We start from the raw sequence: 14,031 nt of genomic DNA on the forward strand, positions 1-14,031 counted from the left end.
TAAATTCAAATTGCTGCACCCCCACTCAATGAAAAAGTCCTGTTATAGAAATTAAAACCCAGTCAACTACCTATTATCCCCAAATTATTGTTTGATCTTTTGCTGAGTGATGCTGCTCAAAATTTACTGAGTAATGCTGACCTTCAAGGGCTCTCCCAGTAAAAGCACTCTTCTGTTCCATAAGACCAGACCAAGTAATGATCTATGAAGTACTACACTTGGAAATAACTCTTCCATTTGTTGTTTTAAACATTCTGGTAGCTAGCTTGATTTATAAGGTTGTGTAAAACATGTTTTAAATTGTTCAATTTATCAACTCAAAGCAGTGAGTTCGACAGAATATGGATTAGAATGAAATTGCTGCATTTATGTGGCTGGTCTTAACCAACTTTTATAAATAGCCTGTGAATGTTTAATTTACCTATCCTGGAAAGTGGCTACTTTTTACCCGTTATTTTGTGCTCTATATTGCAGTTGGTGGTGATCTGTTTTTACAATTTAGGCGCAGTATATGTTTCAGTACATTATTAATCATCAAAGATGAGGTATTAAACTGAGATCTCATCTGTTTGTTCAGGAGGAAGATAAAGATCCCATGGTACTGTTTTCGACCTTCTTCTTCTTCTTCTGTTGTCCTGGCCAACAATCCCCCACATAAAATTGGTCATTCACTTTGTAGTTGAAATGTTCACCTGCAAATTACAATCACTGCACATTATAGTAAATCCTGTGAAGCACTTCCTGGTGTGAACAAACACAGGGATTATTAACTTCTTATATATTTTCGACCTGCATTTAAGTTGCCCAATGGTAATCATTCTACTTCAAGAAGCTAAACAAGGATGCTTCCCAAAGCATTATTTAATTGGTTTGTTCACAGAAATTATGCTGAAACATGGATTGGGTCCATTGAAACATGAAAATCTCCAGCGTGGTATTTTTTTGTCTGCTTCCCATAGGCACTACAAATAAGATACAAAACAAAATAACGATTTATGAGTTCTGATAAAATACAATTGAGGTTTTTTTTAAATGTTTAGTTGTCATTACATATTAGGAACATGATGTAAAATTCCAATTGAAAGTCATTGATTGAGGCACATGTCTAAAAGTCAGCGTTTTCATTACTCTCGCACTGAGTTTTGTAGACTTATGAGTAATGCCAAATGGATTTCAGCCGGAGGAAAGGAACTCACTTGCAGCAGTGCATCATCAAAATCGTTTATCCAAGACAAACTGATTATTTAGAAGATTGACCCAAGTAGAAAATTCAATACTAATTGGGTTATGATTCACCATTATTCTGGTGGGTTGAAATTTTGCCCTTATCAAAAAATGGATTTAATAGCTGGTGGTTGGAGACAAATTGAAATATTTAAATCTAGGAAAGTAGGACTACTGGAGAAGTTCTTTGGACCTGTTCTACCATTTTCGTAGATCATAGAATATATTTTAATCTCATTTCCCACCCCCTCACCCCGTTCTTTAACCCTCAAAGTCCTCATTTCCCAAATATTGATCTGTCTATCGTTTAAAGACTTCACATGATTCCTGCGTTTATTATTTTTATTGTTACTTATTCTACTTGAAATCATCCCACAGTATCTTGGGAATTGTGCCATTTTCCTAAAACAGGCCCAAAACAGCCTCAACAGGGTTTTAATCTTAAAATTTCAAACCATTCAAATTTTGACACGTTAAATTCAATCTTAAATTTGAAGTCAGCTTGCTGTAATTCCTTTACAGAAATACAAAAGAATGGTTCCCAAATTTAGACTGAATTTAGATTGAACTTGATTTACTGTCTGAAATTTGCAACAATTAGGTAAGATTTGCAACATTTCATAATGCATCTATGTGATAATTTTGGGAAGGAATAATTTATTTTCTCCTCCACACAGATGCACATACACACACATCTTGAAGAAACCTGACTTCAAAGTTAAGATTGAATTAAAAAATGTGTACATTTTGAAATGCAGTACTAGTAGAGTAAATATAAACCTGGGTGGAATTTCTCCCCAACAGCTTGTTGTTCAGGAACATTTTTCTTGCCTGGCCCTTCAGCACAGTAGGAATGATTTGTTTATGTGATGAAAGAAAAATGAGATTAAAGTGAATCTAATAAAAGCGAAATACAGCAGTCATCCTGAGGCTGGATGGTAAGTCTGGAGCGAGCCACTGAGAGATTTGTGAATTCTCTGCTTCCAATTACTCCCAAGGTACAGAGTTAGCATTCCACTCAGAATAGGCAAAATCCAAAATTCGAATTATACGTTTTTGTTTGAGAATTACTTGCTGCCAACATTACTTCACCACTGTGACTGCTACCATTTTCAGTTCTACAGTAGGGTTTTCAGGATGTGTTCAAAAAGCAAACTAAGCTGAATTGAATTTGCTCTGCTGCTCAATCCACTTGAGGATTGAATGCACTTATCTTGTCAGTAGCTCACCTCTCTTATTGTGCTATGATCTCTTCTTTAGCTTGCAATTCTGATGGTTAGTGGTGCAACGTAGCCTTGTCCCTAATGCGGAATGCAGGAGGTGATCCTTAAGCCCCCTTTAAACAAGCAATCCTATTCAGTTATTAGTGATGACAATGATTTGAAATGTTTAGAGATTGTTGTTTTTAAACATTTGTCTTAAAAAGACAAGTAGCAAAATGGTTCAAAATTCATAAGAAATGTCTATGCATTTCTAGTTTTGTCTAAATAATAATCCTTCCATTTGATATAGTGCCCTATCACGTCTTCAAGACGTCTCAAAGGGCTTCACAGAGTATACTGTAAAGTTAGTGACTGTGTGTTTTGTGGGCAAAACACGGTAGCCAATTGCGTACAGCAGTGTCCCACAAACAGTCATGGATTGGGTGACCAAATTATTATTAATATTAACCAGAACATGCAAGTCTTTACAAACAATGCTTTTCAAGATCTTGTTTAACAAATCCAGTCAGGCATGAAATGCAGGGAAACATTCTTCGAACTTGTAAAAGTCTGCACTGGGGCATGCTACTGCTACCTATTTCTCTTTTACAGATGTTCTATTCATAACAATACTTTTGCTTGTGGCTCTTGCTGTAGCTCAATTGGTAAAACCACTGCCTGGACTAAAGCTGAGCCATAGATTGGAAGGCGCTAGGTTTGATCTGCTAAACTGTATTAAGTTAGCTGATCTCAGCTTGAATAGATGTAGGGTGTTGCATTGGCCTCAGTGCCCCTTGGCCTTTTAAGTGCTCAGAGATATTACCTGCAAGAAGGGCGCTCTGGGACGCTACCCTGCAAAAGGTGCACTATTATAAATGCAAGTTGTTATATAAATACAATTTATCGGTGGGGTCACTTGTTTTGGTTGTTGATGGTGGTGGTTTTTACTGTTGGATGTACTTGTTGTTGGACAGGGATCGGTGAAGATAGGATGGACTTTGATGTTCCACATGGTTGAATGGCCTTTTGACACTTGCTGTGTGGATTCATGCATGAAGATTGATTAGAAAAGTGAGAGGAAGGTGTTGAACCTTACATCAGCCTGGTTTAATGCTGGGGTGGGGTGGGGGTGGGCATTCACATTATAAGTAGAGTCAGAGGTCCTGAATGTAGCTCTGGGTGCTGAGATATCATATTCAATAATAAAGAACATTCACTGTCATTAAAAATTACAAATCATATTAAACACTTTCTGTATACCATTCTATGATTTTTTATATTTTTAAATTTCTATTATTTCTCCAAATTGTTGGTTTACTTCAGCACAAAATTACTGAAAAAGACAATAAGTGATTGTGGCAAATATCACTAACCCACTGAGAGAAAAGTACATTTGTCATTCTGTTATTAGGTAATAGTCAAACCTGAACAGCAGTAGCTAATGCCATTTCTGTACTAATTTGAGAAACTACTATGATTGGATTTGTGTAATACTGGAATTACGATAAGCTTCTATTGCTCCTGTTACTTTTAATATGCTAGCTGTGCAGTTAACTCATTTCACCACTATTAACAACGTCTGATAATAATCCTTTCGAAGCTTGAGCTAAAGGTATAACTTTAGGACTGAGAACCGCATTGAATCGGATGCTGCTAATTTGCTCATTTCTCAACCAAAAGAATACCACTGTTATAAAATATTATTATCATTTATATTACTTAAGAATGATGCACTAATGTATGTTCTGAAAGCTAAGACAATAGCTGTCATATCGGCTCTTGTTTCAGATCATAATTATTCAGCCATAATAAGAAATAGTCTGTTCTCCACTTCCCTTCCAACTGTAATAGGTAACTTTTTTAAAACTAAACAGCTGGTAGTTCTACCAGATTGTAAACATTGCTTTTTGCTAAAGGAGCTCCTGGCTCTCTATTGCAGAATGGATCAATTTCAAGATACTCATTGTCATGTCACTTTCTCTCTGATTTGTTTATTCCCCACTCTCTACATCGCCCCCTTTGCTTAGCTGGCTCTAGCCTCCTGCATGTACCTCATCCCTTCCTCTCCACCATCAGCTGCAAAATAAAAATCTCCTTGGATTTTTAAGGGGAAATTAGAAATGGGGCTTCCAAATGTGCTTGCTTCAGTTGAGTCTTCAAACTTAGCTTCAGAACCTGGCAGCAATAGCTCCTGGGATGTAGCACAGAGCAATATTGTTTTCAGGCCTGAAAGACGTAAAATGAGAATAGAAAATTCATTATGATTTTGCTGATTCTTGCTCTCAGTTGTGCATTTCTGGTCTCTTAATTATAGAGGTTTGGTTTTGGACAATTAAAGTAACCATTCGGATCTGTCCCACGGTAGTACATAAACTTAACTGAAAGCAACATAACCAGAATGAAATGTATATTTAAATGCTACAGGTGATGAGGCAGTTTAAGTGATCTTAGGACATAGTATTACTGAAGTAAACTTTAAAAAAACTACATTTTCAACTTGTGCAGACATAGGATTTTGCTTGTAGAACAGTTTTATTAACAAATTGAATACAAACTGATTCATCTCTTTATACCACTACTTGCAAGAGCATTGTAATTTAGAATGAAGCAGTTATTATTGAAAGCTGTGTAGAATGTACCAATGTTATGACAAACTCTCAGAGTGAATCAAAGAGGAGTACTGCTCCTTTATGAAGTGAAATTTGAAACCAAATGTGTGTTAAAATGTTAGTTTGATTTAAAATATGCTCTTTAATTATAGTTGAACGACAACCTTAACCTTGATCTCTCTGATGATGAGGAGCTTCGGGAGCAGCTGGACATGCATTCCATCATTGTTTCGTGTATAAACGATGAGCCTCTCTTTACGGCTGAGCAGGTAAATGTAATCCAAGCACGCAATCTGTATATTGAGAGCCAACTCTGCAGAAGGCAACCAGGTTTAATTATATTTTAAAAAGCAATTTAATAAATAGTCAGAACTGAGGTTTCACCAACACAAATAGCAGCAGTAATACAGGTCAAAGTGTTAACTTGCAAGTGCCATCAAGATTTCAGTTGCCAGATTATTAAGACTAAAACTGCACCTTTGAGTTTGTTTAGCTGCAATATTATCAGTCTTCTGTAAAACAGACCCATGTTAAAGTGTGGTTACAATACACCATCATACCTATAAGCTGCATTTTAGTAAGAAGAAACAAATAAGCAGTTTTGGTTGATGAAAAGATTAATTGTCTTGATTTAAATAATCTGCTTTTTCTCCCTCTTTTCCCCCTCCTGAAGACAAAGTTGCCAAAATTACATTCATATTGTTTATTTTTATCAGAAAGGTAGCATGATCCAAGCTTTTATGTGAGCGCAGACATCATAGCTTCTCACTTTTGTCCCCTAATCCAACCACTGAATGTTGACAAAATGTGCCACCTGGGATAAATTTCCCTCAAAATTAAGTCCATTTCCTAGTTGGCTACAATCCTAGTGTGGCTTTTATTTATAAACAAAACGGCCTTGGTTGCTGGTAGTTGTAAGAATGTAAATGTGAGCAGCCCTTCAGCAGCTGTGGCTAATAGATTGACTGTCAAATGTGGCATCTCTCGGGCTAAACGCCCCAGTTTCATATCGTATGGCTGTGTGTTTTTGCCAGGTGAGGCATTGGAGAAAGAGGAGATCATCTTCTTGCCTAAATCAATAGAAAATGGGGGAATTGCATATCCAAGTTGTTTTTACTTATAACTTGCATTTTCAAGGAAAAATACTGAAAATAATTAACATAGCAACTGAGCCAAATACTTATTTTGTTGCTTTTTCATCAGTAATCCGTCCTTAAAGAATCAGTGGGCCTTAATAGAAATTGTTCAGCATTTATTGAATGGTAACTCCTTAGGAAGTGTTTAAGCTAGGAAATGCTTTAGCTCCCGGTTGTTTAACTAGTTCAGCCTGCCGATTTATCTTCCAGCTGGGAGGCTAAGGTCAGACTACCTGAGAGACTATTAACCGTATCTCCTTAGCACCTGGACACTTTTTGTTCTTAGTTCTCTGTGTTTGAATTTTAGAGATTGTAAGCAATTTTCTTTATTTTTGTGTATGGGGGATGGACTTTGTGAAAATAATGGAGTGAACAGTGTTTGTGGATGAGTGTACATTTTGAGGATAACATATGGATAAATGGACCTATTTATGGTATAAATAGTCAGTACATGTATGAAAACATTGTGGTGCGAACTGGTTACTGAACAAGGTAAGTTTCTCTCTATTTTTCTAAAAGACAATGAAATAAGATGTGTATTGATCCTCCACTAAAAGTCTTATTTCAAAGCAGCTGTTTTGTTTCTTTACAAGGTGATTGAGGAAATTGAGGAAATGATGCAAGAGTCTCCAGACCCTGAGGAAGATGACACACCCACACAGTCTGACCGCCTCTCCATCCTCTCCCAGGAAATTCAGACACTTAAGAGGTCTAACACGAGTAACAGCTATGAAGAACGTAAGTGTTTTTGATGCCTGTATTGAAAGTTTCAATTTGCATTATTGGAACAATGATTTTGAAAGCATTTGAACAATGAGATTCATTCTTTCTCTCCCCCAATTTCTTTCTCTTTCTCCCTAACCTGATTTTGGTTTCAAAGGGATGATATTGCAAACAGTGGATATGTCCACAGTTGAATGCTTCAGTTAAAACTACAATTTTAAACTGCTGGGAATACCTGAAACTTAATCTGTTTGTGAATGTCACACCCTCTGACTCAGTCTTTTAGTGGTTTCCTCAGGGCCTGGTGAGAGCAATATGTGCTGATGGTGGCATTGAAATGTGAGGTAGGGCTTGGTGTAAGTGAGGGAGCATTCACAGAATTTGATTATGGGTCAGAGGTTTAACATATCTTAAATACTTTAAATATTTTAAAATACCCTATTTCAACAATGTGGTAAGACGCTATATCAAATGCAAGGATTATTAAAGATAACTTATGAATGGATGGGAATCTTTTCTCAGCTACAGAAGTGAGTTTCGGCAATCTCATCCGTCAATGTTGGGTAATAAAGATTTCCCTACTTTCTCTTCACCTATCTTTATTTATTGCATTTGGGGATTCTCATCAACTATCTCCAGATAAAACACAGGCGAGGTGCATAACAATGTGTCCAACCTTATTTTTGTGTGATTTTATTTTCTGCCTCTCCTCCTATTTCCTACTCATAGTATGTAGTACATCATAGGAGAGGAACAATTTGACACCAAAATTTTGTGGGCTTTATGAATAGCAACTGGCCACGGTGCATTTGTTCCTGGAAAGGGGGTATCAGTCTATCTTTCTTGATAGTATTGAATTGATTTTGTTCAACCCCTGATCATTATGGTAATTTTTAAAATTTTTAAATTCTGCTAATTAGGGAGGAAATATTCCAAGTTTTGAGATTTGCAGTGCAATCCGTAGGAGATTCATTGTGTCAGGTCTCCTGGACAGAAAGGAGCTGCTATTGATGCATGCAGCAAGTCTCATTGAGCGGCTGTCTTTGTGTGGAGCAGTGATTGGCATCCTTCCCATTCTAGGCTAACGGTCCAGAGTTTCATTGTCAATATAAAGTTCAAGCTGATTCTGTAGTAGACTGTGATGAAGTCTTTATAAAATGTCTCTCGGGTCCTGCTTACTAACAAGGGTATACTGGGACACCATACAAAATCAGTCTTTTGCTGTCTCCTGCATCATTTTCTCTGTTCTTTACAGCTAAAATTAAAACAAAGGGGAATTTATAATCTGGGTCTGTTTATGTTTGTTTGAAGTACCATTAATTTCTCCTTGTATTGACTTGGCAGTCTACATAATTTTAAGCTTATCTACACTATGATTTGTGTCTAAGTTCTACGTTTAATACAGATTTCAGTACATACATTTAAAATGTTACCAGATTTAGCAACTAGAAATATGTTATTTCCCTGGGAGGAAACTTGCGAATAACCCAGCCACACACTTTCAAATGTTGTTCCTAGTGTGAAACCTTCAACAGTTAATGTTGTAATTCTTCCCTGCTGTCTACCAACTGGAGCTACCATGAGCTTTCTCGTGGAAAGGTGCCAGATGATGACAAAATTATTCAGCGTATATCTAATAGGTTACAAAACTGAGCTCTAAGTATGGAATGGTGCCAAAAAACATTGTTCAACGCTGAAGGTGACTTGTAGACTACTAATTGGTTTTGCAGTTCATTTTATGCTACATATATTTTAGTGGAGTTTTAATATACCAGCAGATTGTTTTTTTTACCAAAGTTGTTACTAAAAATACTTGTTTCACTAGAAAGGCACTAACTCCCTTCTAATAGAGTAAATGTTTCCCACATTCATCAAATCAAAAATTCAGGGATTCTCTCTGAATAATATTTTGCACTGTCTCACCTCTACTGGTTTGGGAAACTGCCAAAGTTATGATAGCAGGTTGGATTATTATAAATTTATCTCTTCAAAACAATGAAAGAAAGCAAAAATAATTTTATAGAAGGATAATTTTTATGGAAACTTATCACTTCAAAAACGTCGCAAAACTCTTTCCAACTTTTAAGAAAATGGCTGTCGAGTGGAGTGACTCTTTATGGATGGGTTAGAGTTGGAAAAAACTGAAAGAATGCAAAGTTTCTATTTAATGCTGCAGAAATTTATTAAATTCAAATGGATTTGAATATGTTACTGTCAATAAGATTAAAATTGTTCCAATCATTTGAATAAGAAGAAAGTAGGACATTTTTTGCATGTGAACTGTGGGGAAGCAAGCAGGTCACCAGCCAATAAGCCAATGATATTCACTACATCAGACTTGAAATCAGTCATCACGGGCTGACAGGTAGTGAAAGCCTTTAGAAGTTGATTATTTTCACATTTGGATAAAGATAACAATTTTTGAGGTCTGCATGATTTCCTAAAAGTAGCATCTAATTGAAGAGATAGCCTTGAGGCACTGAGAAAATGTGAGCATGAAATTAAAGAAATCCATCTTTTAAGAAGCACATTCTTCAATTTAAAATATCTAGGGAATCCTCCAATTTAGCTCCTGTTAACCCTTCAAGCCAAAACCCTAACCATGGTCCTAGCTGGACAAGCAATGGGAAAGCTTGCCAGACAGATTTTACTTTCCTTACTTTCATGCTCAAATGCATGGAATTCTCAGTCTAGTTTGGATACTCTTAAACATGGTCACGGGTTTCTGCATGTGTCAGACATCCAGCTAACCAAAAAATGTTTTTTCAAAGTTCTATATAAGTTTGATGAGAACTTCTGGGGTATGGAGCATAGGAACCAAATGTTCACCTGGGTTCTACTGAAAATTGCACATTGTATGATGTAGATTAAAACCAAAATAAAGATTTGAAGCAAATGCTTAGAAAAGCTAGATGATTCTCAATAACCAGGTAGGATTCATGTGGTACAGATAATGAATTATAGAAACGTACTACAACAACAACAAATGACGTTTGTATAGCGCCTTTCACGTTGGGAGAACGTCCCAAGACCCTGGATAGTTAAGGATTTGGACCCGAGCAGAGGTGGGATCAGGAGAGGTGGAGGGGGTAGGACACAAATTCTTCACAATTTTCTTTACCGTGTTCATTCCACCAAGAAGCCATCCAACCTAATCCCAGTTCCCTCCACATACCCTCTAATGCCCTTCCTTCTCTAATTCTCTCTTAAATGTCCCTAATTGACTGCTCTAAAACCCTGGCAAATATTCTGATAACCTACTGGGAGAAGAAATTCTTCCAAATCTATCCTTTTATTACCCCGGTGATGATCTTGAATTTGTGCCATCGTCACTTCAAATCCAGTGAAAAGAGTTTTTCACGATTGATTCTCTGAAACCCATTCGTTATCTTAAACGCCATCTTCATTTTACCTATCAACCTTCTTTGCTGCAACAGATCAAGTCCAAATCACTCTAACCTCTCCTCAAAGCTATATCCTTGCAGTTCCAGCATCATCCTGGTGTTACTGCACTGCACCCTCTCCTAATCTCTAATATACTTTCAACAATGTGGTGCCCAAATCTGCAGACAAAATTTTAGCTGGGTACAGCATATTTTAAACAATGTCTTATCCATATTCATCATAACTTCCTTACTTTTGTATTCAGTCATTCGGTATATACACCCCAGAATCCTATTTGCTTTTGAATGACCTGCTCTGCCTTCAGTCTCACTTTTAACAAACTATAAAGTTGTACCTGTAGATCCCTCTATTCCTTTACTGCAATGAAAATTTGATTTTACAAGGTATACCTTTGATCCCCAGTCTTTCTCCTCAAGTACACCTTTTTATTATATATTAAACTCCATTTTCGATAAATCTGCCTAGTCTGGTAATTTGTCAATATCTGCCTGTAGCTTCCTGCAATCTTTGTCACTGTTAATAATACCTCATAAATTTAGCAACATCTGCAAATTTAGATATTATTCCCTCAACTATTCTCTACAAGGTCATTGACCTTTGTAGAGAAGAAGAGCGGGCGTTCTGCTGATTCCTGAAACAAATCACTAATTGTCAGTCAAGTGAAAAAACAACCCTTCATTTTTATTCTTTACCGCCTGTTTTTCAGCTGTGCTTCTCCATCTATTTCACGTATCTTTATTTTGGCCACCATTCTCTTACTCAACTAATGTAATAATGTAAGGAAAACGCTTAACCCAACACTATAAATAATTCAATATTGTGTTAGTGATTCTCTTCTTGGATGTGGAGAAAATCTTTTTAAAAAAATGCTCAAGCTGGTGTAAGCTTTATGACTTTAGTGCTTCTTTCACCTTCTGGATCTCAGGAATGAGAGCGAGTCGTTTTACAGATCTACTTATGGTGTGGAGGAAATTCACACTTTGTCTGAACAGTTTAATCACTTGCAATAAATTGCCTTTATATAGCGTCTTTCATGTTTGGAGGAAGTCCTAAGGCACTGAATCACTGCAGCAGAGATACAGTTGGTATTCTAGTTGGATGAAGTTGAATGGGCCGAAGGGCCTCGTCACCCAAACCAATCATGTGATCTTGTGAACTGTGGGAGTGTCTGCTGCAATGCATGTAGCGTGCATCAGTGACCACTCTTCATCAGTTTTAATAAAAAGACAGTACTGCTCTTCATGACCAATCCACAGGAATCTGTTCCTGAAATAATCCCCCCTGGGTGCAACTGAAAAGGTACAGGAATTTAGCAGGTTACAAGATAAACTGGGAAAAGGCCAATAGCTGACGGCTGTTTCACAATCTGTTGCTATATGAAGCAGCCTTACTTTCCATTTGGCTGAATATCAAAGCAAGATCAGTTACACCGTGCTCTGAGTATGTGGTGCTCCGAGAGGCATGTGAAGAGTTCTACATAAATGAAAGTAGTTGTTGGAGTTTTGCAAATTACAACCCCCTCCCCTCACCACCCCTCACTAAGACTGTCGTTCTCAGACATACAGTTGTCTGGCTTGATGATTTTATGGACCTATACTGAAATGAGTTGAATGAATCTTATTCCTTGACTTAATTGACTTTTAACTGTATTATATCTGGTATCTTCAAATCTATATTGCTCTTTGGAAGCAAAAGAACCAAAATGAAGTCTTTTCTAAGTTATTAAAGGAAGAGAAAGAAAGTTGTTTTGGTGATTTCCACAACTGGTTATATAATCATCTGGCCTCCAAAGAGGGACATGGAACAAAGCTTCTTATACTCTGTTGTACCTTCACATTTTGCTACAATTCCCCAGTGTCAGCATTAATAGTCTTGGTTTGTCTCATTAGTGTAATCACTGGGACTATAAATTGTTACAGAAGAGGGCTCTGTGGTAAAACAGCAGCCTGAAATTAAAGATAAGGAGGTCATATTCTAACAGTCAGGGAGATAGGGTGCCTGCTCAATTTACGATTGGTTTCACAACATGCCCTTTGTGTTGTCTGACAAATTTAATATCTCTCCTTGTTCTAATATTTACATTTTAAATTCATCCTGCAGAACTGGGGAAGGGATCAGCACTCCCTTGAAAAAAACAACTCATCCTTTCACACATATATCAATATATTCCGGAGTATTTTGTCTCTGGATATTACTAAAGCCAGGAAAGGGGAAGAAGGAGGAGCCCTTTCCCGGTGCAAACTGGGATCTGGAATAGGTTGTTATTCGACAATCACCAGAAAAGTCATTTCCCCAGTGCTCTAACCATTTTAAAACGCTGGATGCTATAAACAACACTTGTTAAAGAACATTTTCATCTCCAAGACATGCTAAAGTTCCAAATAAACCCTAGGACCCAGTCCAAACCAATTATGTGTTTACAGCTTGCTTGCTCCCAAGATTGTCACTTGACTTTGGGCAACCTTTCCCTATCGTTGTCAATGGTTAAATTTAAAGTTAACCATGATGAATAGTTGAATCAGTCAAACTCAATAGGAACAAAGCTGAACAATGGCAGACTGGATTGGTGATCCAGAGTAGAACAGCCAAGTACTGATTCCTAATGCTGGACATCATTTGAAGTGTGTATAGTAAATAATTACTGTATTGACACATAATATCTGTTAATATAACTTTCAATGTATTTTTTAAATTTAATCAAACTGTTATCTTGATTTACTTGTAACTTTAGATTTGTATTTTGGGGGTCAGCTGGGTCTCTACGGAAATCCATCACCATGCTTAAGATTATCCAAACTAAGAGTTCCATGCATGCCACCTACAATTGGAAATTCCTGTATTTGGATTGGAATATGCAGTCTCCCTGGGGGGATGCATTCTGCTTAAGTAATTCTGGAGAGCACTAAGCTCTGGTTGGCAAGAGCCAATGCTTGGGAGCCTAGAATGTGAGTTGGGATACTGCTGGAGTCTAACCATCCCAAACTACATAGTTTGCTATTGAAAGCACTGTCTGGCAAGCCTCCGATGTCCAGCTAGGATCACCCTATCTGTTATGGCTTTAGCTTGCCTATGGCTCAAGATTACAAGAGCTGTGTGGGGAAAATCCATGACCCTGGTGTTTTGATTTATATACTTCAGCAGTTATATGAGGTATGCCTATATATGCCTATGACATCTGCCTAAGGAATTGTTTTGTGAATTGTTTGGAAATTGAAGCCTTTTTTCAGTAGCAACACTGAAAATTAGACTTGACTTGTTTCTAGATAATTGTCCACAGTCAAAGATATCAACCTTAGTAAAACACTTAGTAAAGTATGCATTTCACCAGTAAATTAATTGTTCAGTATTGTATGCGCAATTCTGCATATGACATAAGGCCACAACATTAATTTCCCTTGGGTCTGCAGAGGTATCCTTGTTTTCTCTGCAATCCTTTCAGTAGGCTTTTGTTCAGTGTAAGTATTGTGTTGATGAGATCATTACAATTCCACCTGGATCTAGATTTTTATAACAATTAATAGCATCCAGAATTTGATAAATAAAGAATCCAATTGAAATATTGATAAAAACTTTGAAGCTAGTTTTCTGTAGATCTGAAAAGAACTTATAGATTCTGGATGTTTTGAAATGTTACATAAATAGAGTAAATCTAGACTTAGATGGAATTTCTCCCCTTACATCATTCAGTAACTTTATTCATCTGTTGAACAAAATCTTATCAGACACTACATA

At 36.9% G+C, this 14,031-nt stretch overlaps 1 protein-coding gene across 3 annotated transcripts in view; it reads left to right on the plus strand.

Moving 5' to 3' along the window:
* Positions 1-14,031, plus strand: part of fez2b (fasciculation and elongation protein zeta 2b) — a 74,223-nt gene that overhangs the window by 42,001 nt on the left and 18,191 nt on the right. For all 3 annotated transcript variants that reach the window (XM_007898432.2, XM_007898433.2, XM_042332695.1), the window contains exons 3-4: positions 5,188-5,304; positions 6,765-6,909. In XM_007898432.2, coding sequence (XP_007896623.1) covers positions 5,188-5,304; positions 6,765-6,909 — 262 coding nt within the window. The remainder of the gene's footprint in view (positions 1-5,187; positions 5,305-6,764; positions 6,910-14,031) is intronic.

This window comes from Callorhinchus milii, unplaced genomic scaffold (assembly GCF_018977255.1).
Source record: "Callorhinchus milii isolate IMCB2004 unplaced genomic scaffold, IMCB_Cmil_1.0 Scaffold3, whole genome shotgun sequence".
Taxonomy (NCBI): domain Eukaryota; kingdom Metazoa; phylum Chordata; class Chondrichthyes; order Chimaeriformes; family Callorhinchidae; genus Callorhinchus; species Callorhinchus milii.